At 35.6% G+C, this 26629-nt stretch overlaps 1 protein-coding gene across 1 annotated transcript; it reads left to right on the top strand.

The window, feature by feature from the left end:
- Positions 1-76: 76 nt before the first annotated feature.
- On the top strand, positions 77-26629 carry LOC144439546 (leucine--tRNA ligase, cytoplasmic-like). Its single transcript, XM_078128856.1, has 24 exons — positions 77-214; positions 2208-2349; positions 2749-2836; positions 3629-3709; positions 4122-4256; positions 5189-5350; positions 5785-5897; positions 6497-6628; positions 7520-7745; positions 8770-8934; positions 9390-9584; positions 13064-13293; positions 13590-13672; positions 14402-14540; positions 15141-15481; positions 15882-16156; positions 17257-17397; positions 18181-18321; positions 18542-18646; positions 19351-19461; positions 20711-20815; positions 21652-21747; positions 23186-23318; positions 24057-26629. The coding sequence occupies exons 2-24, from the start codon at positions 2216-2218 to the stop codon at positions 24260-24262; spliced, it is 3537 nt and encodes a 1178-aa protein (XP_077984982.1). The 5' UTR covers positions 77-214; positions 2208-2215; the 3' UTR covers positions 24263-26629.

Raw genomic sequence — 26629 nt, 5'->3', positions numbered from 1 at the left:
AAACAGGTGGCATAAAGAAGATTTTAAAGTTAATTCCCACGTTGTATCGGAACATGCGCAGTAAGAGCAACTTTCATGTGCTTGCATCAACTTTTCGACGGCGAAGCAGCCGGCGTGTATAAAAAGCTGAATTCGTTAACTTTCAGCATTTCGCCGCTATTAAAGTGACAGATCACTTTGTAAGACGTGCCGAGGAGGAGATATCCGGTCACAAGTAAGTTCCATGAAATATAGATCGAACGAGAGTGTTATACCGTCTGGTGTGGAGTCGTACATGTGTGCCATTCAATATTCAATGCCACGAAGATTGATCTCCCAGCAGACTGAAATTTTACAAAAGCTGCTAATACAATTACATCATCAGCTCAGCCAGGGTTATCGGTCATTGGGTATCAAATTTGTTACTTATGTCATGTCGAAAATTGTCATATCACTCTCATATTGTCAGAAGTTTTTCCTTCCAAACAAGATAAGTCCATCCATTCAAAAATAGAAGAATATATAAATTCAATCTTCATTGACCAAAAAACTATGGAGTCCATGCTAGCTAAGGTGTATAGCTTTACAGTGATGATCATAAATAATCTGAACGAACAAAGTTTATACAGATATTGAGTAATCTGAGATGATTTTATTTTTGTATTTCTATGCAGTGTAATTACACGTATGTTGTCATAGCAACTTGAGCTTTCTTGTAGAAGGAATAGAGTGACATATTGTGCATTTTAGTATAGACTCTACACCCTATTTAGTGTGGGGTCTATGATTCTAGTACTTAAGTGTGTGTTACAATTATAGCATCATAGTACTACTGTAGAGAAACTGACATATATCAAATGTAGTCAGTGTCACCAAAACAGTCCTTTATATAATAGAATGTATGTACCAAGTACTTGTAAACATTTGACATTTATTTTATTTTCTATAGCACCCTTTCTATTATAAAAAAAAAATATTCAAAAGCACTGAATAATAAGAATTAAAAATTAAAAGCATTGGGAAATGAAATAAAATTAAATACCATGTAAACCCATTGGTAGTGCATACATTTATGCATATTGGACAGGATGGAGTATGGTATTGTCATACTTTAAAAACAAGAAAATGCAACTTTTGTTTGTTTGTTTGTTTGTTTGTTTGTTTGTTTGTTTGTTTGTCTGTCTCTGTCTGTCTGTCTGTCTGTCTGTCTGTCTTTTTGTTAGTTTGTTTGTTTGTTTGTTTGTTTGTTGGTTGTGTTGTTATCCTACATTGTGTCATGACAAACTGTCCATGTACAAAATGTACTTGTATTGATAGCATGTTTAGTACAAAGATTAATGTGTATATAAAACATTTTGTAAATAAAATAGTTTGTTAAAACCGATATTTCCAATAACAACGGTGAACCACTCAATCAATAGGGCCCATGGTTCGATTAGGATGAAAATTTAGGCGAGTAAAAGGTTGTCTGGCTGCAGAGCTATAGAAACATCGTTCATTGTCTCCAGTCCCACTCTTTTTTTTTGCTGTAAAGTATCAACTTTAAACTTAAGCAATATATATTATATGTTTCACACTGTATAATGTTAGGGAGCACAGCAAGGGTGAGAGAAAGTTACATTAATATTTCACAGTTTTTTCAAGTAGAAAAACATAGTAGAGTTGTTTTATACATTAAAAGTGGCCATATAGATGTAGATGACGATTGGGTATTTAGTTGGGATTTTTAATATATAAAATAACTTTATCATGGCTTCCTACTTAAAAAATCAATGTCACACAACATATACCAAGCCCTTGCTTGTAACCCAATAAATTGCAAAAGATTAATAAATGTGTGATTGTGTGTATGTGTCTGCATACATGTACATGTAATAGAAAATCCCAGCACAAAAATTCAAAAAAATAAAAAATGTATAAATAAATGTGTCAAATGTTTGTTACTGTAAATACAATAACAACCATTTGACACATTTAATTATTAATCTCTTGCGAAGTACTGAGTTACAAACACAGACTTGGTATATGCTTGTTTCACATTGATTTTTAAAGGAGGAAACTATGATAAAATTGTTTTATAAATCCAGAATCCAAAACAAATACCCAATCTTGATCCTTATGGCCACTTTAAAGCCTAGCATGATCTGGATTGTGTTTAAAGCAAATCACCATTGATCTAGAAATGTTCATCCAACTACATATCTATCTATATCTATAAATATTTGTAGGTTTAACAATGGAACGTAACATAGAGAGGAAGGGGACAGGGAAAGTAGAAGCTCTGAAAGCCTTGGAAAAAGAAATTCAGAAGAAATGGACTGAAGAAAAAATGTTTGAAGAAGATGCACCAACAGATTTCACACAATCAGGGTAAAATTAGAGTTCTCTGTTTTAATGTAAAATTTCATTCCTGTATGTAGTAACTGAGTAAAGTTAGTCAATAATTGACATTGATTGGTATAATTGCTGATTTGTCTAGCTGCAGATGATATTGATCAATCACTTGAACTTAAAATGTATCACAGGAATAATATATTGCATGCTTGATATTGTTGTATAGTCTATAACATATGTGTGTTATTCCACCTTTTCAGATATCATTTCTAGAGAATCCTGGAAAGGTTATTATAAATTGTCAACAAGTTGTCTTTAGACAGTAAATTGTGTTGTGAAAGTGGTGCGACCACTAGGGTGCCCTGACATGGTGTATTTTACGTAAAGTTGCTCTGTGTTAATCATGATTGGATGTTTGCTCATTTGACTCAACAGGAAAGAAAAATATCTTGTCACCTTTCCCTATCCGTACATGAATGGACGTCTTCATCTCGGCCATACATTTTCACTCTCCAAATGTGAGGTAAGCATGTCACTCCACTTTAAGGTATGTATGTAACTAGTGGAAGATTCAAGTCATTTTGTCCTCATTTACTATTATAGTGTTTTAAGCAAATACAATATATCTTATTAATATTATGCACTGAGAATGAAATGCCTGTACAGTATTATCACAGAACTCCATGAAACACGAGTGCAAGTATGGCATACTATGACAACTCCATGACACACCAGTGCAAGTATGGCATACTCAGGGTGCATGTACAAATGTATTTGCATGAGTGCTTAGATTGAAGTGTTCTCTATACTTTCACTGGTGTAGCATTTCATTTGTCATGTGGTTCTGTTATTATTACATGTGTTTGTCCAAAATGACAATTTCCATTAAATCCTACTGTGTGATCATGTGATTTTGTGTGCAAGGAATGACCATTCCCACATTTGCATATCATCTGCATGCAGGTATTCAGTAATGTTTTTGGCATTGCACTGCAATGCAAATACCAATAGTATGAATGTGCATCAGTGCAAAAAAAAAAAATCCCTGGTACATACTTATCTAATACTATAAAAATATGGTGTAGCAGAACTACAAATGTACATGTAGTCCTGGATCATACCTTTCAACAGCTTATGTAACTAGGCATACTCAGTTAGTCAGTATTAGGAATATTAGTTTTGTGAAAGGTAAGATAAAATCTACTTTATTGTGTCCAGTCTGTACTCTGTACATGAGATATGAATTCTGGTAGAAGTTACTCACTGGTTTGATTTTAGACTCATTTGTAAATATATGGTACATTTAAATTCACAGTTTGCTGTTGGTTACCAAAGATTGAAAGGAAAGCAATGTCTATTTCCATTTGGACTCCACTGTACTGGAATGCCTATCAAGGTATGTTAACATATTATAAACAAAAATAATTGTGCAAGAATGAGTATTACTTGGACACTGGGTTCATATTTAGACATGAGGATTTCTACTGACAGTGAAAACATGTTTGGAAGTGAATCCTGAAGTTTTGTTGATGTCTAGTCAACATTGTCAGGGATGTACTACAAGAGTTTTACACATGTATTACTCACAACAAGAGAAACAAGTTGAAGAGATACAGATGGACTTTTGATGTCTGCATTCAGATTGAAGCATAAGACATGTGAGACGTGCATGAAGAGCATTGCAATACTGATAGCAAACAGTATTGTAATATAAGAGGCAATAGACAAGTGATGCATCATGAAGGTGATGCTAGCTTCATTATTAATGTCAGATCTCTTTTGTCATGTCATTGCTATTCTTTTCCTAGGCTTGTTCAGATAAATTGAAAAGAGAGATTGAAGACTATGGGTGTCCTCCAATATTTCCAGCCGAAGGTAATACAGCAGTGGTCATTGAAAAACCTGATGAGCCTGTTATTGTTGACAAATCAAAGGGAAAGAAGGTAAAACATGATCTCTCCTTGTAGTCTAGCAAGGTGTACTAGAGTATTGTTATTTCCTGATGTGAAATTGCAGCGATTGACCAATCCGCTGTATTCCAGCTACCAAAGTTCTGGCAATTTCGTATGTAAGGATCATGAAAGGGTCAGATTTGCCAGAGTGAGGGCTAACATTTTGGCATGGTTGCTGATTGCATGGTAATGCATAAAGCTGTGAACATAATGTCTGTAAAAGAACTCCATGTGTTCTTATAAATAAGAGTATTACACTAGTGGTTATATAATTATGTGTTTTGATCACTGGTAGTCAATAATAAAATAGCATGGAAAATGAGTAGTAACTAAATTTGTGTCTGCTGTCTTTCTGCAACAATACCCAGTTATTCTGAACCTCACTTCTGGCTCATGAACGGCTTGCAAACAGCACTCCTAGTGGCCAAACCTTGAAATCTTTTATCTCTAAAATATGGCGTATTCCACATCTACAATGTATGACTTGTATGTCACATAAATTCAACAGTCTTTGAACTTCTTTGAATCTTGTTCACCTCCAGGATGACGTTATTTTGCCAGTGGTGGTGTAAAATGTTAATTTATCAATCATACTAACTTATTTCTTTCTTTTCAAGATGTTTTCAATGTCAGGAATCTTTCAACTATTTAAGATCTGTGATTACTGATAAGCCTTGAAGTAGATCCCAAATTTTCTTCAAAAGATAAATATTTGAGAATTAGTCACAATTTCAGAAATATACCCTAATCACACCAATTTTGTCCACAAAATGATGAATATGTCAAAGCATACCTTGTGTTATGGCGATGAAATTTCAAAAATGTACTCAAATTACACCAAAACTGTTCAAAAAATGATGAATACTTGTGTTTACTTGAAATCTCAAAAAACAGATGTTGATTGTTTTATTAATTACCATCAGAGCAAATTGGTAGCTAAAACTGGTGGTGCTAAATTCCAATGGCAAATCATGCAGTCCTTGGGATTGGAAGACGATGAAATTGTGAAGTTTGCCGAGACTGATCATTGGTTGGAATATTTCCCACCAAGGGCTATACTGGATCTGAAGAACATGGGTGTTAAGGTGAGTTGTGTGACAACAAGTTACGACTTTATTCTGCAGATGCATGTCACTCTGATTCTTAGCCACATTTGTTGTAAAAATTGATGTTTTGACCACCAACTCTGGAATCTTAATAGATAGAGACCTCATTTGAATGTTCTGCATGCTTTGGATTTACAAACAGACATGTTTGAATCAAAACACTTATCCTCTTGGGTGTTCACACTAGATGTGGCAGAATTCATGGTGCCTCCATGATGAACATACATAGTATAAGTGTTTTTGTTAAGGGTGGTATTAAAGCAGGTAAAATCTACCAGGGTTCCCACACAAAATTATGGTAGATTGTATGGGAAACTACTACCCCTTTCCCCCTTTCTATTACTGGGGTGATTGTAAATGAATTTTTATAAACTGATTTCCTTCATATTGTACCTCTGTGATAATGTTTGTAGGTTGATTGGAGAAGGTCCTTCATTACAACAGATGTCAATCCTTTCTACGACTCCTTTGTCAGGTGGCAGTTCTTCAAACTCAGAGACAGGAACAAGGTCAAGTTTGGCAAAAGGTTAGGCCTTTAATCTTACTCTCTTCATTTCAGGGAAAAAAGGGTCCTATTATCATGGGAGATGTTTTACACACTGAAGGGTTTAGCCACTCAGGACTCATGAATATTCAGTTAGCAACTTGAGTATATTTTTTCTACTGATTCCCATGATGCAATGGCTCACAGCAAAGATACAGTACCCTGTAAATACACAGGATTAACTTGATGCTTCTCTGAAATCGAAAGTAAATTGCAGATGATGTAACATCATGAAATGACTTTTCAGAACCCATAGTTTATAAAAATGTCTTTATTTCCTGGAGTGACGTTAACAAAATCATAGTGTTAATTTAATTTTAATGATTCCAAGGAAATTTTTGTTTTTTATTTATTTTGTATTTATTTTGTATTTTCAATAGTGACAAGGAAGGTAGTTTAGCGGCCATCTTGAAAGAATTTGTTATATTAGGAATTGATGTTAATCTTGAATAGATTCTCTGATTTTTGATGCATTTGACCATTTTTCATTTACGTCATATCAGCACCAACCTTAGTGTCATATTTTAGTTGTAAAGTGTGTAAAATCTTTTAAATCACTGATAACACATTGTGTTTTCTAGGTATACCATCTACAGTCCAAAAGATGGTCAACCGTGTATGGACCATGACAGAGCCAGTGGTGAAGGTGTTGGCCCACAGGAATATACACTAATCAAGATGAAAGCTGTTGCGCCGTATCCACCAAAACTTGCGTAAGGATGATAGTTGTGTTGATAATGTTTACATGTTGTTGTGTGTACTTGTAGTGGTCGGCATGGCCATCACAATCTTCTGTGATGTTATTGTATTTTTAGCTGTCAACTGGCGTAACCTAGAGGAAGTTATAGGTATGATGTGGGTCTGTCTGTGCCTCTGTCTCTGCATGTGTATCTGTCTGCCTGTGTGTATGTATGTGCATCTGTTTGTGTACAGTCTTATTTCCAAAATGCACATTTGGCAAAAATGTGACATACTGTAGCAGACATATCGATTTCACTTTGTTTCATGACCTTGACAATCAGACTCATCTGTGCTAGTACATGAAATCTTTGTACTGAAGACAGTACAAAAGTTCCAAAGCCCTCAAGTTAACTTTGTTCCCATCCAAAATGAAGATAAAATTGCAAGAAACTGAATTACGAGCAGCTCCCCTCTCCTGGCTCCATTACCATGCTTCTATAACCTTTAGTTAAAATATCCTCACACAGTACGAGAACAGTCAACAGTTAACACTTAACAATATTAGTATTGAATCCTGTTATTCAGGAAATAAGGAACTAGTAAAGGAAATTTCATTCTACCTGCTAGGTTTGAAATGTTTACTCATTAATTACAGTTTTGACAAAATTAGCAGACAGCTAAAAAGATTGAATTTGCAGCCTGTAGCTAAATACCACAAAAATGTAGTGTCTCCAGTCATACAGAGCAAACTTACACAAAGTACATACTGTTTCTTCTAATATTTCATCTGCTGTGTTTGGTCAATACTGTCTGATCATAAAAAATGCATCATATCAGTATTTACATGCCACTGACGTCACTTGCCGTGACTTGTATCAATAGCTCTTGAGTCAAAACACACGTTATTTGTTTCTTACTTTTAGGTCGTTGTCAGGGAAACCAGTGTTTCTAGTGGCTGCAACTCTGAGGCCAGAAACCATGTATGGACAGACCAATTGTTGGGTGAGACCTGACATGAAATATATCGCCTACCAACTCAAGACTGGAGAAGTATTCATTTCAACTAGAAGAGCTGCCAGGAATCTTTCATATCAAGGCTTTATGAATGAAGAGGGCAAAGTGGATGTATTGTTGAACATCGTAGGACAGGTAAGATAGGATTTTCTCCTAAATAAGTGTAAGGTAGTAATGCTAGATGAGTATCATTTACAAGACGAGTGCAAATTTGCAAGGTGCTCCTGATGTAATGACTCCAACAGTCAGTGACTTGGACAGGGATTACTCAAATGGAACCCACAGGTGCTATACATGCCCAGGCCAGGATCACTACAGGATAGACTATGAACTGACTGGGAAAGCTGTGACAGTTGTGATAGCCAGCGTGCAACATAACTCTGTCAGAAAGTCCAAACCTGAATGTAAATCTGTACAATTATGTGCTTGTAATTGTGTACATATCTGTATGAAAAAATGAGTCGCTGGAAGCTATTCCTAGCACAAAAATCTACACATTTTTTTTAAATTGTTAAATGTAACTGAATAAGTGTGAACATTTGACAGACGAAAATCAGTCACTGTTATGTCAGTAGCCCACCAGACCCAACAGACAAACGTATGGTGTTTTCACCAATCTGGGTTTGAACTCGGGCAAAAGGACAGTGACTGCAATGTTAATTAAGGTTAGATATTGCACTACAAGGTAAAGTTAATAAAATAGTGGTTCCTGATTTACTCTGATAAAACATTGATTCATATTACTAATGTAGTAATGGCTGAGAAGGTATGGCCTTGTTGCCTTCAGGTACTCCAGTTATATTGTATTGTATAAGGCAGACAATTTTGAATTAGAAAGAGATTCTAATTTGAACAGGAATTAATATGGTATTATTTCAGTCCTTGAAAAGCAAGTTATTACAAGTTGTTTCAAGCTGTGGCACATTCCTCTATGTAAAGGCCATACTGACATTCTAATATAAACTACATGTAGGAATAGCACTCTAATTTGAATATATTATGTTACATGTAGAATTAGAAATGGAAAAGGAAACTGGGATCATCTAACTCTATTCTGAGATGTTTCTATAGCACAGTTGACACGATATAGTAAGAGTTTGATTAATCGTTTGCACACATCATTTTGCTTGTTTTGATAAATGTATGATGTATTTAATAGGACATTATGGGCATGGGCCTTGCTGCACCATTGACTTCATACAAAGTGATTTATACTCTGCCAATGCTGAATATCAAAGAAAACAAAGGTTCAGGTATCGTCACCAGTGTGCCTTCTGATGCCCCAGATGATTATGCTGCCCTCAGAGATCTGAAAAAGAAACAGGTAACAATGTATACATATTGTTTCTGATGAAGAGCGCCATCTTGTGACGGTATCTTCCCCATATTTTCTGATGAATAGCGCCATCTTGTGACAGCCTACCTACAGATTCATGGTTATGATGGATGAAAGTCTTTTGATATTTGTTGTCTTTTTGATGGGGGAAAGCATACAGAATGTGAAAGATTGAAAAGACATTGGCAAAAATTGTATCATATTATAGATCAGCTGCAGATTGCCCATCTTGCTTTCTTGGCATAGTGCAGGTCAATGGCCGTGTTTCCCTGCTTTACAACGGAATTTTATTTTAGCACACCATGCATGGTGTCATACAATAATTATACAGAACATGGAACAACTCAAATACTTATGTCTGATAGTCTCTGTGCATATATTTGCATATCGTAACGGTTTTGTTGTTGGTTTTTTACATAATATTTGCATAATTATGTTCACAGCCATTCAGGGAAAAATACAGTGTGACAGATGAGATGGTGTTGCCCTTTGACCCCATACCCATAATTGAAGTTCCAGAGTTTGGTAACCTATCAGCTGTTACTGCGTGTGATATGTTTAAAGTACAGAGTCAAAATGATAAAGATAAACTACAGGAAGCTAAAGAGAAAGTCTACCTCAAAGGATTCTATGAAGGTGTAAGTATTTAGATGCTCACATTTTCCCGCCAAAAATTTGTCACTCTAATAGATAGTATGCAGTGTAAAGTGATTAAATTCTGATACAAAGAACTGTGTGGTTAATTGGAGTTGCACTTTGTGGTGGATTTTATTGCACCAACATGTGAAGACGATCATAGCAGACAGTTTTATTGCTTGTAACCTTAGGGGTCTTGATCAATGTCTTTCCCCTCAATTTACTATAATGACTAACAGCGTGTGAAATTAACGCCGGTCCTTCGGCCCGAGACCAACAGATTTCCGTTCGGACCGACAGTTTTTCAGAATTACAACAATGTATCGGTCCTTATGACCGATTGAAATTTGGAGTAAATAATAACATTTATTCAAAGATATATCCAATTTCACCTACATGAATCTGATCTTGTGTTACCTATTTTACTCTCGACATCTCGTTCAAGTCAAGCGACACAGAGCTAGCTCGCTACGTGTTGTTGCCAATGTTGATATCTAGTCTACATGACGTAGCATACAGCGTCTAATCAGAACGTCTTAGACATTCAGACTCATACGCATTCAGCGCATGCGTCTTTTTCCGCCATAATATCGTAATCATGTAATCATTGTTGTAAAGTTTACTGCTCGAAGTGTTTGAAACTTTTAACGTGTTTGAGACAGTTCCACGTTGCATTTATAAAGTATGTGGCGATATTTAGAAGGCGGCAATGAGCTTCCGAAGGAGAAGACGAAACATACTGTAAGCCGGTAAATGTTAGATGGGTTTCCCGATCAATTTACCGGAGTTCCCCATGTCTGTTGCCACGATCAAAACAAACTGACGGAAAACATACGAAAATGGCGTTTTAACTAATAAAGAAGGCAGGTACACTTCGTAAAATATCTTCAGTACGATAGGTTGTTTTTTTGTAAAAACAGTATTAAAAAAATGCGTAGTCTGATTGCTTTCAATTTGATGCATATGATAATGTACGTCCTGTCATGTTGTAATCAACGTGTAGACTTAGAAATGTTGCATTTTTGTTGCCATTGTTGTATCTGGAAAATTACTGCATCATGCCAAACACGGGTACATAGTGGATGACACATTACAGTACAGTTACCATATCACGTTCCCACGTCAAAAAAAAAAAACTCGCACTGTAAGACATGTTTAGCCATAGTTCTCTTCATCATGGTCGGATTTCTTACACAAACAGTCAGAGACGATACTCAATACACCACGGTAGGGTATACGGGTAGGGCTTTATGGGGGGCTTCAGTACTATTTGTAAAGACTGAAGGAAGACAAAACCGCTCCGTGTCACTGTGTGGATGGAAATTGAAATAAAGCAAATACACAGTTTTCGAGAGGGATAGTTACGCGATAAAACTTTCTGCTATCATGTGAATGTGTGGGTCTACATGTACGTTCGCTAAGAGTTGGAAAGCTACATCAGCTGTTGCCACAGACGATGAATCTGACTTTGGATTATGTGATTCAGAATTTAGTGAATCGTACAGAGAGGAAGGAGATGACTGTGATCTCTTAGAGATTGCAGATTATGTAGATTTATTGATTCATTCACCCATATTATCTACAATCTATGTATCTGTATTACTATGGTGGAATGAATACATTCATACTCAGACCACTATAGTCTATAGGAACAGATTATGTGAGAATGAATATTCATAGTCTCTGGGTTCATAGTTACAAATGAAAATCTCTACTCACAGAGTCAAAAATGACTTAGTTGGAAATCCAAAATTTACTTCCAAGTTATTTTTAGCACAACTGAACTGATAAGGTTCAGTAGTGCTATAGGCATGGCAAAGTGTCTGTCTGTCTGTCTGTCTGTGTGTGTGTGTATGTGTGTAAACAACTTAAAGTCAAAAACTGCTGGACCGATTGCTTTGATATTTGGTGGTCATGTTACTTCTGGTGTCTAGTTGGGAAATTGTTCAAATGAAAGTGATCGCATCAGGGATGTGGGTTTTGGGTCAAAAAAATATGATTTTTGGTCAAAAAACTTAAACTCAGAAACTACTGGGCAGATTGGTGCGAAATTTGGTGGGAACATTCTTAAGGGGGTGTAAAGTAAGATTTGTTCATGACGGGATGATTCCATCAGTGATATGCAAATTAGGGCTGAAAATGTGTCTTTTTGGTTGAAAATCTATAATTCCAAAACCACTGAGCAGATTGGGCTGAAATTTAATGGAAATGCATTTAGGGATGTATGGACGAAGATATGTTAAGCATACCATGATTTCATGAGTGATATGGAATTAAGGTGTAAAAATGTGAATTTTGGTCAAAAACTTATATCTCAAAAAATACTAAGTGAATGAGTTTGAAACTTGGTGAGATGTTTCTAGAAGTGTTATTCTTTGTCATTGCTTTTCCTCAAAAATCTTCAACTCTGAAATTACCCAGTAGATTGAGCTTAACTTTGTTGAGAATGTGTAGATTTGTCCTCATTAATAGCTGACACAGTGAGAACAGTACATTGTTAATTAACTATAATGTTTACTTTACTATTTCCTCTGGTGGTAAAGCCTGTAGCATGGCCAGTTTGGTTTATGACTGGATTATGTAATATATTGTAAGACAGCTGTTTCATCACCTACCCATATAAACTGAATGTAGCTGGCTTTTACAATATTACAATAAGACAACCAAGAAAGATAAACCTGTTACATTGGTATGACTTGGTTCCAAATTGATTTAAAAAAATAAAGAAGTACAAAACCTTGTAGACACATCCCTTTAAAGTTTGATTAGGATGTTGCTATACTTGTCTTGTACACTTCCAACATAGGATGGCTGGATTATGCTGATGGAAATTAGGTATGAAAATTTTGTTTTGGTTACAACTTTAAATCTTCAAAAAATTATATATCTATCATTGCCCTGAACATGAAGTTGTGCGGCAACGCAATATTTGCGCTATTTTTTGACTCTGTGAGTGGAAATTGTATGAAATAATAGTGGATAGTGAACAATTCGTTGTACTCTCTTTTACTTTTATATCTAAAGATATGCTGTATCATATTAAAGTTCAAAATCATTTAATCTGTAAATAGGGGGTGTAGATACAGGTCGTGAACATGAACTGCATTGAATATGGACCAGCTGTTTTCCATAAGGACCAGCAGCATTTGTTACATGTCGGTCCTTATGACCAGTAGTCATTTTCCCTTAAGTTCACACACTGATGACTAATCTTGGTTGATCAGAACAATAACCTCCCTGCAAGAGTCTTCATGGTTTATAGACAATCTGACAGATTGTTTGCAACAGTGATTCATTCATGTTATCAAGTCACCATATTTTGTTTGCCAAATTCCAGTCATTTCTCATTGAGGGGGTCCCAGATTTGGAAAAGTAAGGTTCTGAGTACACACTTTAGAGTGTTACATACATTGTATGAAAGATGTAATTGACATCTGTTTACCCAACATGCATCATTGTATGACTTTGTTATCTTGCTTAGGTCATGATAATTGGGGATCACAAAGGTCAAAAGGTCCAGGATGTTAAGAAATTGGTCCAGAAGAAAATGGTGGATTCCAATGAAGCTGTGATTTACATGGAACCAGAAAGACAAGTAGTGTCTAGATCAGCGGATGAATGTGTGGTGGCGTTGTGTGATCAATGGTTCTTGGATTATGGTAACGAGGAATGGAAGAATCAGACGAGAGGAGCATTGGCCAAGACTGAAACGTAAGTCAGATTGTGATTGGCTAGAGGAGCATTGGCTAAGACTGAAATGTAAGTCAGATTGTGATTGGCTAGAGGAGCATTGGCCAAGACTGAAATGTAAGTCAGATTGTGATTGGCTATAGGAGCATTGGCCAAGACTGAAATGTAAGTCAGATTGTGATTGGCTAGAGGAGCATTGGCTAAGACTGAAACACAAGTCAGATTGTGATTGGCCAGAAGAACTTTTGGCCAAGAGGCATCGTAAATCATTCCAATTCATTAAACCTTATTTTTTCATTATTTTTTCATTAACACAGATATGCAGAAGAAACCAGGAGAAATTTCCAGGCCACCCTAGACTGGATACAGGAACATGCTTGTTCAAGATCCTATGGTTTAGGTAAATAGAGAAAATATCCCCAATATTTCTGATTCTGATTCTATAAACTAACTATCCTGTACACCACACTAGATACATGTCTACTGGATATTTAAAGTCTCCAAATGGGTTAAATTTGAAATTATTGTTGGAAATCATATATAATTATAAACTGAAGTATCCGTACCTTGTTATGATTGTCATCTGATATGTGAAACAGAATTTAGTCAATCACAGTCAACATTGATGTCATACCATGTATTGCCCAGAAATCCTAAGTACAAATGCTACTTAATTATGCAAATACGTACGGATAGGAGTTTCATAGTGTATCATGGAATGACAAAAGACTTTTGCATAGATTTTGGATTAAGAAGTTCGGATTAAGATTAATATTTAAATGTGAAAAACAGTTGTCTGGCAGAGCTGTAGAAAAAATTTGTCCAGAATGAAAGAATAATCCTATGTAATCCTTATAGTTCACAAAAAACCACTGAATATGTTAACACTGATGTGAGAACCTGGGATTAAAACCCTGGCCTTTAACTGATATGTTAATACTGATGTGAAAACATAGGATTGAAACCCTGGCCTTTGAAAGTTAAAACAGATATTGCTGTATACATCTAACCATATACAATGTATACATGTGACTTTCTGTTATTACAATTTGTCTAATATGTTGATATTCTTTTAAATGTAAAATCAAACTGCCATGGTTATTAATAAGTTGTGTGTTATATTTTATAGGTACAAAACTGCCATGGGATGAACAATATTTGATAGAGTCCTTGTCAGACTCCACTATCTATATGGCATACTACACGGTATGTCATCTATTACAAGGTGGTGTAGTAGATGGCTCTGGACCAAGTCCTCTTAATATCAAGTAAGTGTTGGCTATAGCCATGTTTAATGATACATTAGGAAGTAGATGTAAATTTGATGTTGATATTATCATAAATGGATTTCTTTCACTGAATGAAGTACAAGTGAAATAAGGGCCCTTGTGTAGTAGGAATGGCAGACTGTCAGTGAAACTCTGTTTGTTGTAAATATTTGTATGTGAAAAAAAACACTCAAGGAGAACATGTTTTTGTACAACGTGTATTTGGACAACATGTATTCAGTTTGTTGAAATTTCGTAAAACAGAACAAAGCAACAACACATTTTTATGATGGATGTTCAAATCTGTGAAATTTATTTTCCAGTTGTATGTTTTCTGTGTATACAGGGCTGGCAAGGATAGTGTGATGTCTCTAGATATAGAGAAATAAATATAAACAAAGGAACTGCAGTTGTCCAAACAAGTATTGGTGGTTGTAGTAAGCAGACATTAGACTTTATCATGTCTCTGTAGTTAACCACTCAGCATTATATCAGACAATAACATTTCAGCAAAAATGCGTAACACTACTCTTGTCAGCCCAGTAACATTTGCATGCACTGTTTGTTGTCAATTGATTCAAAACCACCTTTCCTTCTCAGACCAGAACAACTTACTCCAGAAGTGTGGGACTACATTTATTACAAAGATGCACCCTTCCCAGCTGGAACAGCTATCCCGCAGTCAGCACTGAATAAACTCCGGAATGAATTCCAGTACTGGTATCCTGTTGATGTGAGGGTGTCTGGAAAAGACCTTGTACCAAACCACTTGACGTACTTCCTGTACAATCACTGTGCTCTGTGGCCTGAGGACCCTGAGTATAAATGGCCAAGAAGTGTAAGATCTAATGGACATTTGTTGCTGAATTCAGAGAAGATGTCTAAACAGACTGGAAATTTCCTGACCCTCTACGAAGCAGTGGAGTTGTACTCAGCAGATGGTAAGTGGTTTGGTTAGTAGATGGTTGATTGGGCTGTACAAATTTGGACCTGGGTAGACCGCAGTTTAAAGAAAAAGTCCAGTCTTGTGTCTGTCTGTAGTACACTTGTATCAATTACTGCTATCAACTTACTTGTTGTTTACTGTGATGAGATAACACTTTGGTAACTTACTTAACTTTGAAATCTCGTAAAGAAACCCTACTGCATTTCTCATGTGTTTGGCCATTTTAGGGGACATTCTACAAGGTTTTATAGGAAAACGTCTAGTGATGACATCACATTTACCCAAATCTATTTATGTAGACACTCTCTGCAATGTAAAGTTTCAGTGCTTACCAAAAAATATAGCACTTTGATAACAAAATTAAAATTCAGTTTTTCCATATCTTGCCTTGACAGGTATGAGACTTGCCTTAGCTGATGCTGGAGACACACAAGAAGATGCCAACTTTGTAGAAGCTATGGCAGATGCTGGAATTCTGCGTCTTTACAACTTCTTAGAATGGGTGAAGGAGATGGTCGCCACCAAAGACAGTATGAGAGGTGGCCCCATAGAAAGCTTTGACGATAGAGTGTTTGCCACTGAAATGGACAAAGGAATCCAAGAAACAGAACAGAATTATGAAAAGATGATGTACAAAGAAGCTCTCAAGACTGGGTTCTATGAATATCAGGTGAGTTGTAATGAAAATCTTCTCATTTTAAAGGGGAACACTACTCCAAGAAATCAAGGCATTTTCATGAACTTAGAGTTTTGAAGAGTCGTAACCTATTAAATGGTAGTGCCTATTAACTTCAGTGAAAATGTCGTACATATTCATTGCATATAAGCAGTCTGCTGACTCCCACATCATATCAAAGATCCCAACTTGGGGACAAAATCAGCTTGCTGTTTCTCAGAAATTGCATGTAATGTATGTGATGTAAAACTATTAAATGACTCTATAGAACACAAAGTTTAAGGAAATGTCGTCTTTATTTCCTGGAGTGGTGTTCCCCTCTATTAAAAGGAATTTGTGGTGAGAAATCTCTTCTGTTGTGATTACTTTAAAGGGAATGAATACCTTGTGAATTGTTTAATAAAAGCATGGATAAGTGATAAAACAACTTTACTATGTTTTTCTACTTGAAAAAAACAATACGAAATCACAAATACAAAATGTACAAAGTCAACGTATTGAGTTACAAACAAAGACTTGGTATATTTTTTTTCACATTGTTTTTTCAAGTAGAAAAACATAGTAAAGTTGTTTTAGCAATTAAAATTCTGAACTAAATGCCAGATTCTAATCCATATGGCCACTTTAAAGAAGGTAAAATGTACTGGTTTCACGTATTCACTTTCATTTGTTGTTACAGAACTGGCGTGAATCAAAACTTTGGCGGAAGTGACACACTGGCCTCTCAGTAGGGCGACTTCTGTTAAAACATATTGTTGACTGTTTGTATTTTTATACAGTTACAGTTATAACAATAGAAACAGTCAACAACACCTGTAACAGGAATTGCCTAGCAAGGCCTGTATGTCAGTTCTGCCTAGGTTCTGATCAATAGCAGATTCATATTGATGAGTGAAAGTGAATAAAATCAACACATTTGATGACATTTACCGTCCAAAATGACATTAAACATTGTAAATTCACCAGGTATCCTTTCCTTTTAATATTGAGGTAGATCAGTGGCACTCTGATACCACAAATCAGAAAGTTATACAAACTAATGACATGCATTTTTGTGAACTCTATTTTTTCTGTGTTTTGGTTTTTGCCAACAGGCATTGAGAGACAAGTACAGGGAAGTAACCATGGGTGATACACATAAGGATTTGATCATGAGATTTATTGAAACTCAGATTCTTCTCCTGGTTCCTCTCTGCCCTCATATCTGTGAACATATCTGGCAAGTCATAGGCAAGGTAAGAAAACATGTTATGTCAGGTGGAATCACACAATCTATGTAATATTGTGAATTATATTATTCTGGTATATTTATGATGCAAATCACACCACATCACATCACACCACACCACACCACACCACACCACACCACATCACACCACACCACACCACACCACACCACGTCATGTCACATCACCCAACATAACATCACATCACATCACGTCACACCACACCATGTCACATCACACCACACCACACCATGTCACATCTGATCACAAAACACCATGTCACATCACACCACACTATACCATGTCACATCACACCACACCATGTCACATGACACCACACCACACCATGTCACATCACATCACACCACACCACACATGTCACACCACACCACACTACACCAAACCACACCACACCACACCACACCACACCACACCATGTCACACCACACCACACCACACGTCACACCACACCACACTACACCACACCACACCATTTCACATCACCCCACACCACTTCTCGTCACATATAATGCTAGTAATAAGTTATACCTTGTGTACGTAAAACAGAATCATTTCATAACACTATTCATCTATATGGTACAGTAGGGATTATTGTCATGGTGTTCACAAGCTAAAGATCATATGGGTATATCAAATTGTGTCATTAATCCTGTTTTCCCAAACTAGTAATTACATGTACTTGAGTACGAACAAATATCCCCAATCAGACAAAGAGGATTTAAATGAAGCTGAGTCTAACATTTGCACATTTGATATTTATTTTGTTCATAGGAAGGATCTATTATGAAAGCAAGATGGCCAGAAACCCAGGAAGTAGATGATGTATTAGTGAGATCATCTCAGTATTTGATGGATTCTGCACATGATTTCCGTATTCGTCTCTCAAAAATCTCTCAGCCTGGCAAAGGAAAGGTGAGTTTAAAACCATGTAGTGCTGGCTTATCAGAAAATATACCATACTTGTGTAAGATTTGTCTCAGTGTTTTTGCTAAGGTTACCTGACAACAGGAGGTGTATGGTTAAATAGGTATATTTTCCAGTACTTTACATGTGAAGTTTTGTGTAAGAGTAAAAGTGACTGCCAGCCAGCACTGATAGACTCTTACACTGTCTGTTGTGTTTCATTTTACAGAAAGCAGTACCCCAACGGAAACCCAACCATGGTACCTTCTATGTTGCTAAGACATATCCTCCATGGCAACACACAACATTATCCTGTCTGAAACAACTGTATGACGTAAGTTTGCAAATTCACATGTATAACATCAAAAAGTCAAATATATTGTCACTAAGGTAATATCTTTTGTAACCTTTGTCGTTCCCTTGTATCCATCATGGCAGTATTTTGTATGTAGCTTGAGTTTGATAAGAGGTAAACTGAGAGGAAAGTTTTATGTTGATATCGGGTTTTAAGGTATGCGTCAGTGGCTCAGAATACATTGTGTGACCTAAAAAGTCCAAACCATGGGAGGGGGAACCCCCTGCTACAACCATAGAGCAGTCACTGCAAACTTTGCATGTCAAATCTGCATATCAAAACATATGTTTCTTTCTGTCACTAATACTTTCTACATCCCTGGTGGTACTGGCCGTTTCAGTAGGAATTGCTATGTGTGGTCCAGAGTGCTACTTGTACTAGCAGAAACTGTAGATGAGTGCTATTGTGTCGGTGGCTGTATTTTGATGCATTTGTGACAAAGTCAAAAACCATATACCATTGTTGTCACACTTCTCAGGATATTATGCTAGAGGATATTACCTTTGATGTCAAAGTGGAAAAATGTAAAATCTCTAAGTTGTGATTGACCCATTGTAGTATGTAAATTCAGTCCAAACAGTTGAATATTGTCAACACTTTAATGACATTTTATAATATTGTTTTAATACTTTCACTAGGAAGACAAAACATATTGACTTTCTATCTTGTTTATGCTTTGATAGGCCAATGGTAAACAGTTCCCAGGTAATAAAGACATTCTAGCAGAGCTGAAGAAGAAAGATGCCGTCAAAAAATACATGAAAAAACTTATGCCATTTGTTCAGACAGTCAAGGTAACTTAGTTTCCTCTAGATTACAACATTCATTTTACTCTTTTAAAAAAAAAAATGTTTATTTGCCTCCAACAGGTCACACCTGGAGGGGCTATTACATTGGGTTCTGTCTGGCCATCCATCTGTGCGTTCCATCCGGTTCATCCCTCAGTCTGCCCATCTGTGTACTATCATTTCTCAGACATGCATCGGCCTATTCTAACCAAACTTGTCACAAAGGTGACACTATCTAGGACATATGCACTTCACTTAATTACATGACCTTGACCTTTATGGCAAAATGGCGGCCATATTTGTGATAAAAGTGTACATTTTGTCTCATATCTCCAAAACGTTGACACATACAAGTTCCAATAGCAAATTGCTCAATAACTTATGTTATCATATACATATAATCATATAAATGCCAACAAACCTTGTTAACAGTAATTTTGTGTTTTGTTTTTTCCATTTTTTTTGTTTGTGTTACGTGCAACTCAAATGCATGACGTGTATATGTACGTTGTACAGTACATCAAAATTTAATAATATCGTTGAAATTTGATTGATTTACTCTCAGACAAAAATAATTCATTGTTACAAAAAGGAAATGAGAATACAATGTAAATGGAAGAAAATTTACTATTGATTTCAGAGAGTAAATCAGTGAAATTTCTGTGATATTATTAAACTTTGATGTAATTACAACAAGGATGTAATTAATGTTACAATTACGTCCTTCTTTTAAGTACATCAAAATTTAATAATGTCACAGAAATTTTATTGATGGTACTGTCTGACAACTCGGATGTAGTCTGCTATTAAAAGGGACACGGTCTAAATTTTTCCCCATTTTTGGTTTAAAATAAAAAGTTGCTAAATGTTTTAATATTTACTGACTGAAAGATGTACAGTAGTAGCTTTATACCTCAGCAGTTTATTCATTCAGGCCTGAGATCAACCCAAATTGTGAAATTGTGAGGAAATATCACAAGATGTATTTTAATGTGGTTCAAGGCATGTAATGATGTATCCTCACTACACCAGTATCAGATTAGTTTTATGTGTATTTACTATGCACCTGTGTACCATGTCCCATTCAGATTGATATTATTTGCTTTCAGCAGACATACTTTTAGGTGCCATGTGAAACTGCTGATGTAAAATAATATGTATGTATAATATTCATATTGGGTTATTAGAATATTGCCAGAAAGTCACTTTATAATATTAATTGCTGAAACATAAATTTTTCATATCTATTTTACAGCAAAATGTAGAAGAGAAAGGTGTACATGCTATGGATTTGACGTCGGACTTTGATGAAAAACAAGTATTGCTTACTAATGTCAATTACCTCAAATATACCCTTGAAGTAAGTAGTATGGTTTTAAACAGTTGAGAAATGTAAAAGTCAAGTTTGTTAGTTTTAATCCTGGTTATTTTAATCTCCACTCATTATCATGATATATGCAGAAATTACCAATTACAGAAACAATTGTATTTTGTTTTAAGTGAATAGAAATGTGATGAAATAATATGATTATGCAGTGAAATAAGAAATTCTGTCAACATATATTTGATAAAATTATCAGACACACAGCGACCATTTCATGCACATTTTGTCAGTTTATTTCATTCTTCTTATATTTAAAGCTGCACTAGTTTTGTAACTGAAAGATTTTTATGAAACTCTTTTGTTTGATATAATGATGTCCTCATATCACCGAACACCCTGCACAGTATCGAATCATCTGTGGATAAACCTATTTGTGTAGTACACATAGTATGCTGCAATATATGTATATACACTCATATCGACTTTTTGGTCCACACCCAAAAATCAGCACTTCCAATGAATCATAATTTCAACTTATTACTATACTACTTATAGATAACATAGACTTTGCATTTACATGCGCAATCTCTAATTATTGGTATTTTGATAATTTTCTGTCAATATTTTGTTGGTTTTCTGATGGAAAAATTAAGCATGCAGGTTTAAGTGAAATATTTTATTGTACGCTTATTTGAGTAGGCAACATTTATATGATGACAGTACGCTTATTTGAGTAGGCAACATTTATATGATGACAGTAAAACTAGCAAACCTTGTGAAAGTTTCATGTATGTTCATTTTGAGATGAGTGGTTGCCATGGTAATGCATTAGTAAAGTTTTCCTAAGATTTCCTTTCACTTGTTTCCAACAGCTGGAATCCATAGATGTGAAGTTCTCAGAAGAAGCAGATACTAAGATAAGAGAAGAGTGTTGTCCTGGGAAACCATTCTCCATGTTTAGTAGTCAGGTATAGTCAAGTATGCACTCTGACTGTTTTAAAGTTACTCTACTCTAATACCTTTAATTCACCCACCAATCATGTCAGATATAGATTTAAGGGGGAACACCATGCCAGGAAATAGATGTATTTTCATAAACTTTTGGCTCTGTAGTTTCATTTCATCATTTCACATCACATCATTTTTGCATAATTGATAAGAAACACCAAATTGAAACTATGTCACGTCTATTGGTCTCACACTGGTCCACTGTTACATCATGGGACTCCTAAGTGCTTAGTACCTTTCAATAGATAGTTGTGAATATTCAGTGTGCCTCTAATTCATACGTATGTCTGTTGGGTGCCATGAGGCAATGATGATTGGTGGTATTTTTGGTAATTGCCCAGTATTCAGTATTTATGTGATGTGAACTAATGAAATGACTCTTCAGAACCCAAAGTTTATAAAAATACATCTATTTCGTGGAGAACCATTTCCATTTATCAACCATTTGAATTGTCAAAGTGACATGATGATATTAACTTCCTTATTGCATAAAGGCTCAGTTCAGATTAAAGTTAAAATCTAGGTGTGAAAAACAGTTGTCTGGTAGAGCTTATATAGAAACAGTGGGGCCAGAACCAGGGATTGAATCCTTGGTCTTTAAATGTGTAATATACATGGTCTTGGATTAGTATTATCTTTTCAGTGGAACTATGAGGATTATATGTAACCATTTCTTTGTTCATGAAAAATGTTTTCTATGGTACTACCAGACAACTCTTTGGCAATCTCAAATTCTAATACTCAGCTGATATTGGAGTTTTAATTTTATTGTGTGTGTGTGTGTGTGGCACTGTATGTGACACTGTGATACTGTGTGTGTGTGTGTGTGTGTGTGTGTGTTACACTCACTGTGTAGTAACTTGACATTTAGCTTTGCCAAATAAAGTATTCATCGTGCACCTTATACTATGTTACAGTGATGTCTCAAGTTTTGAGTTCTGCAGAAAACAATGATGTGTGTGTTGTTATGATGTAGAATGACCCAAGAAATAAATACTGTATTTTCTGTTTAGATGTGTACAACTTGTGCACAAAGGCTAATTAGATAGAATGATGAATGAAGTAATATATTGGGAAATAATATAATTATACCTCATCAAACATAATTATGAAAACTCATTTTGAGCACCACAGAACCAGTGATATAGACATGGGTTGTCATGATGAACAGCAACTTGGGTATGAAATCCCATATTTTTGTTTGAATGTGTTCAACTTAGCTTGTGTATGGAAAATGCTGATAATTCACCAAGTCTCTCATCTTGTGCTGTAAAAGAAAATTTCTGAATACTCTCTAGTCATCAACATGTTGTATTTATCACTGACCTGACTACGCATACACAAGACATAAATATTACAAAATCAGTTATGTGTTTCCACCATTGCATTTCTTAACAGCCCTCAGTAGATGTTCGTATCAGTAACCCCCAAGCATCCAGTGGTCATTTCAACTTGGTAGTACCTATACAGGAAGGTGATACTCTTGAAAAGGTCACCACTAGAATGGCAAAACAGGAGAGAGGAATTAAAGGTGAGCAGAATTGACTACAAATACATGTATATGCTGTATTATCAGTTAAATCATTAGTGTTGCAAACATCACTTACACAGTGTCTGCTCTGTAGACACAATATAGATAACACACAAACATCCATTACACAGTGTCTGCTCTGTAGACACAATAAAGATAACACATAAAAACATCACTTACACAGTGTCTGCTCTGTAGACACAATAAAGATAACACACAAACATCACTTACACAGTGTCTGCTCTGTACACACAATAAAGATAACACACAAACATCCCTTACAGGGTGTCTGCTCTGTAGACACAATAAAGATAACACACAAACATCCCTTACACAGGGTCTGTTCTGTAGACACAATAAAGATAACACACAAACATCCCTTACACATTGTCTGCTCTGTAGACACAATAAAGATAACACACAAACATCCCTTACACAGGGTCTGTTCTGTAGACACAATAAAGATAACACACAAACATCCCTTACACATTGTCTGCTCTGTATTTTTTTTAATGATAACAAAAACTAAATACAATATAACAAAATACAGAGCAGACACTCTGTATGGGATGTTTGTGTGTTATTTTCATTTTGTCTATCTCCACATTAAACCTTGTGATCAGTTTTACTGATCTTGATATATCGTTTAATTTGCAAGCTAAGATGAAAATCTCCTGTAAGTGTACTAAGACAGTCATATCAATCTACATACTGATTGCGAGATCTCTTTGATTACAGATCCCAAACAAGTGACAATATTGAGGCATGATGATCCAGAACTTGGACCAAGACAAATCCCACAATTTGAAAAACCTGAACAAGGAAGATCCAAAATCTCTGACTCTGCTGTATTTCATATTGACTTAGAGATGAAGAAAGTCAGTCTAACAGAAAATGGCCAAACTGTTGACATCGGGTCAAATCTAGTCTACATAGCTCAATAAAATTATCTAGAACAGACAATACAAATACAAGTTATGGTGAATGGTCAAAAGGCAAAAATTACAAATGAATATAATTCAGTAAATTCTAATTCAGAAACACAGAATACTAGAAAAAATTTCATATGCTTTTGTAATAACATATTTTGCAAATGATTTCTTCAAGGAAAATTAAGTAAATGAAATCCCCCAAGAGATCATTATTTTGTAGGCCTCAACATGCATCTGAACTCCAGACAAAATGAACTGTAACAACAAAACTAAGTTATATTTTGGGCTGAATTTAAGACCTTTTAGAATTAAGTACTCTATCACAGGTGATTTGTTCAAGGTAAAAAATGAAAAGTGAAATCCCCAAGAGGTAATCTTTTCTAAGCTGTTGTTAGCCCATAGGCTGACAGTGATTTAGTCTAGCGCTATCTGTGGCATCGAATTTGAAGTTTGCTATTTACGTCTAGCTCAATGAGGTCCTTAGATAAAATGTCCAACTAAACCAAAGCCACCCACAATCAGTAACATCATGTTCTACATGTAATCAATCACAGAATTCTGCCCATGATAAAAGTTAGTGTTTATTGGGAGTTACATAATGTCCAAATATGGTATATTTGTCAGCTCAGGACGCTACTTTTATATTAATAATAATAATCTTTATTTATACTGGATAGTTCTTTAAGCATATAAACACTTGTCTCCCAAGAAGTCCAGTGAGGGCCATCCCTCATGGGTTCAGTATTAATGCAGGTGGAAACCGGATTACCCGGGGAAAACCTGCGTTGTTTGGTAGAGTCAAACTGAACGTCACTCTTCTCCCTTACAGCGTGGTAAATTTAATCGAACCTTGAATGGGGTTCGAACCCCGACCACAGTGGTAAGAGGCAAGTGGTTTAACCACTCGGCCACCGACAACCCTATTAGTAGTAGTTACCTTACTGGAATCTAGGTTTTGAAGTCAGGTGATTCCATTAGGTGGTCATCTGACCATACAGCACAACATCATTAAGTTGATGACAATGGAGTGATTCGGACTAAAGCTACATGTATGTAGTTGCTTCAAAAACTAGATTCCAATAAGGTAACCCTACTGCTACACTACTAGAGTATAAAATGGAGTCAATTTTCAATTTCTATTCTACTACTTATACACTGTTTACACCATTCTATCATTTGTGTGACCACCTTTTGGTTCATGACTTCTCACTGAGCTAGATGAGGTGAAGAGATGATTTGATATCAAGGGTAGCATCTACACCACCAGTGATCTCACTAACACATTAAGTTATTGTTTGGATAGCTTGTGGTAGTAATGCCATGACATTCAATCTTACATCAAACAAATCAAGATGTAATAAGATAAGGCAGACGATCAAATCAAAATTTCTTGTGTGATGTAAGTTTCAGTTACAAGTTGGAGTGCGCGTGCATATAAAGAACAGAGTTCCCAGTGTATTCTACTACTTGCTTGTATTGTCATTTCTATTACTGCTGTTTTCTGAACCCCTTTTCTATTGAGTCATCCACAAGATGAATTAAAGCAAAATAGCGCAACTTATATTCTCAGCCAAATTTTAGCCACCCTAGAGTAAAGTACAATATTTGATAATATAAGCAGACATTATCAATAGTATTAAGTCATATCCTGTCCACTGCTATTCCAAATTTTAGGATTACTTTAACACTCAGATGTTTCTCAGCATTTATCCAGACTGTGTATATTATATTTTTATTGAGCCAGACAAAATGTAGCAGTGTTAGTGAGGTTTTTGTTGAGCCAGCCGACGTTTTGTTTCATGTCTCATGAGTTTCTTTGTACAAGTATGCAAACAAGTTTGTGAAATGAATTGCAAATGTTTAAACGCACAAGCAAGTCAACTTTTATAGCATTGAGTTTTCAGTCTGTCCTTATCAACGATCCTCATCAGAATGACAAAGTTCATAATGTCCTAAGGTAGTGAAACCCCGACAAGTCTTTGGTTTAATAGTTACAGCTGATGTCCAATTTTATGAAAGTGAACAGTGCTAAAAACACTTCCCAATATTAAATGCATTTGAATGTCAGAATATAGTGCTCAACATTTCTGTTGATTATTAAATCTTGTAAAAACTGGTGAAGATGCCATTATCCAGAAAAATAATGAAAATCATGGAAAGAACAGCAAAAAAAATATAAAATCTGTCAAAATGAGAGTAAAAGTGAACACGTCTTGAAGTGCAACTTTTATGTTCCCACTTTCATTTGCAAAGAAATTACCCGAATTAAGTGACCAATAGTCGGAGAAAAATTCTCACTTTTTAAGTACAACAGTTCATTTATAAATTCAATGAATGATATCGTAAATCAGTGTTATTTCTCAGCAGAATTGATAATAC

Source organism: Glandiceps talaboti, chromosome 8, assembly GCF_964340395.1.
Source record: "Glandiceps talaboti chromosome 8, keGlaTala1.1, whole genome shotgun sequence".
NCBI classification, from domain to species: Eukaryota; Metazoa; Hemichordata; class Enteropneusta; family Spengelidae; genus Glandiceps; species Glandiceps talaboti.
The sequence above is the reverse complement of the archived record's forward strand: the minus strand, read 5'-3'. Positions and strand labels throughout refer to the sequence as shown.

What these genes read in the sequence shown, in the direction of transcription:
- LOC144439546 (XM_078128856.1), top strand. Translation starts at nt 2,216, where the DNA reads ATGGAACGTAACATAGAGAGGAAGGGGACAGGGAAAGTAGAAGCTCTG. An exon ending in CCGTATCCACCAAAACTTGC is followed by an intron (nt 6,629 to 7,519) that starts GTAAGGATGATA and finishes TCTTACTTTTAG; the next exon opens with GTCGTTGTCAGGGAAACCAG. An exon ending in TGTTGAACATCGTAGGACAG is followed by an intron (nt 7,746 to 8,769) that starts GTAAGATAGGAT and finishes TGTATTTAATAG; the next exon opens with GACATTATGGGCATGGGCCT.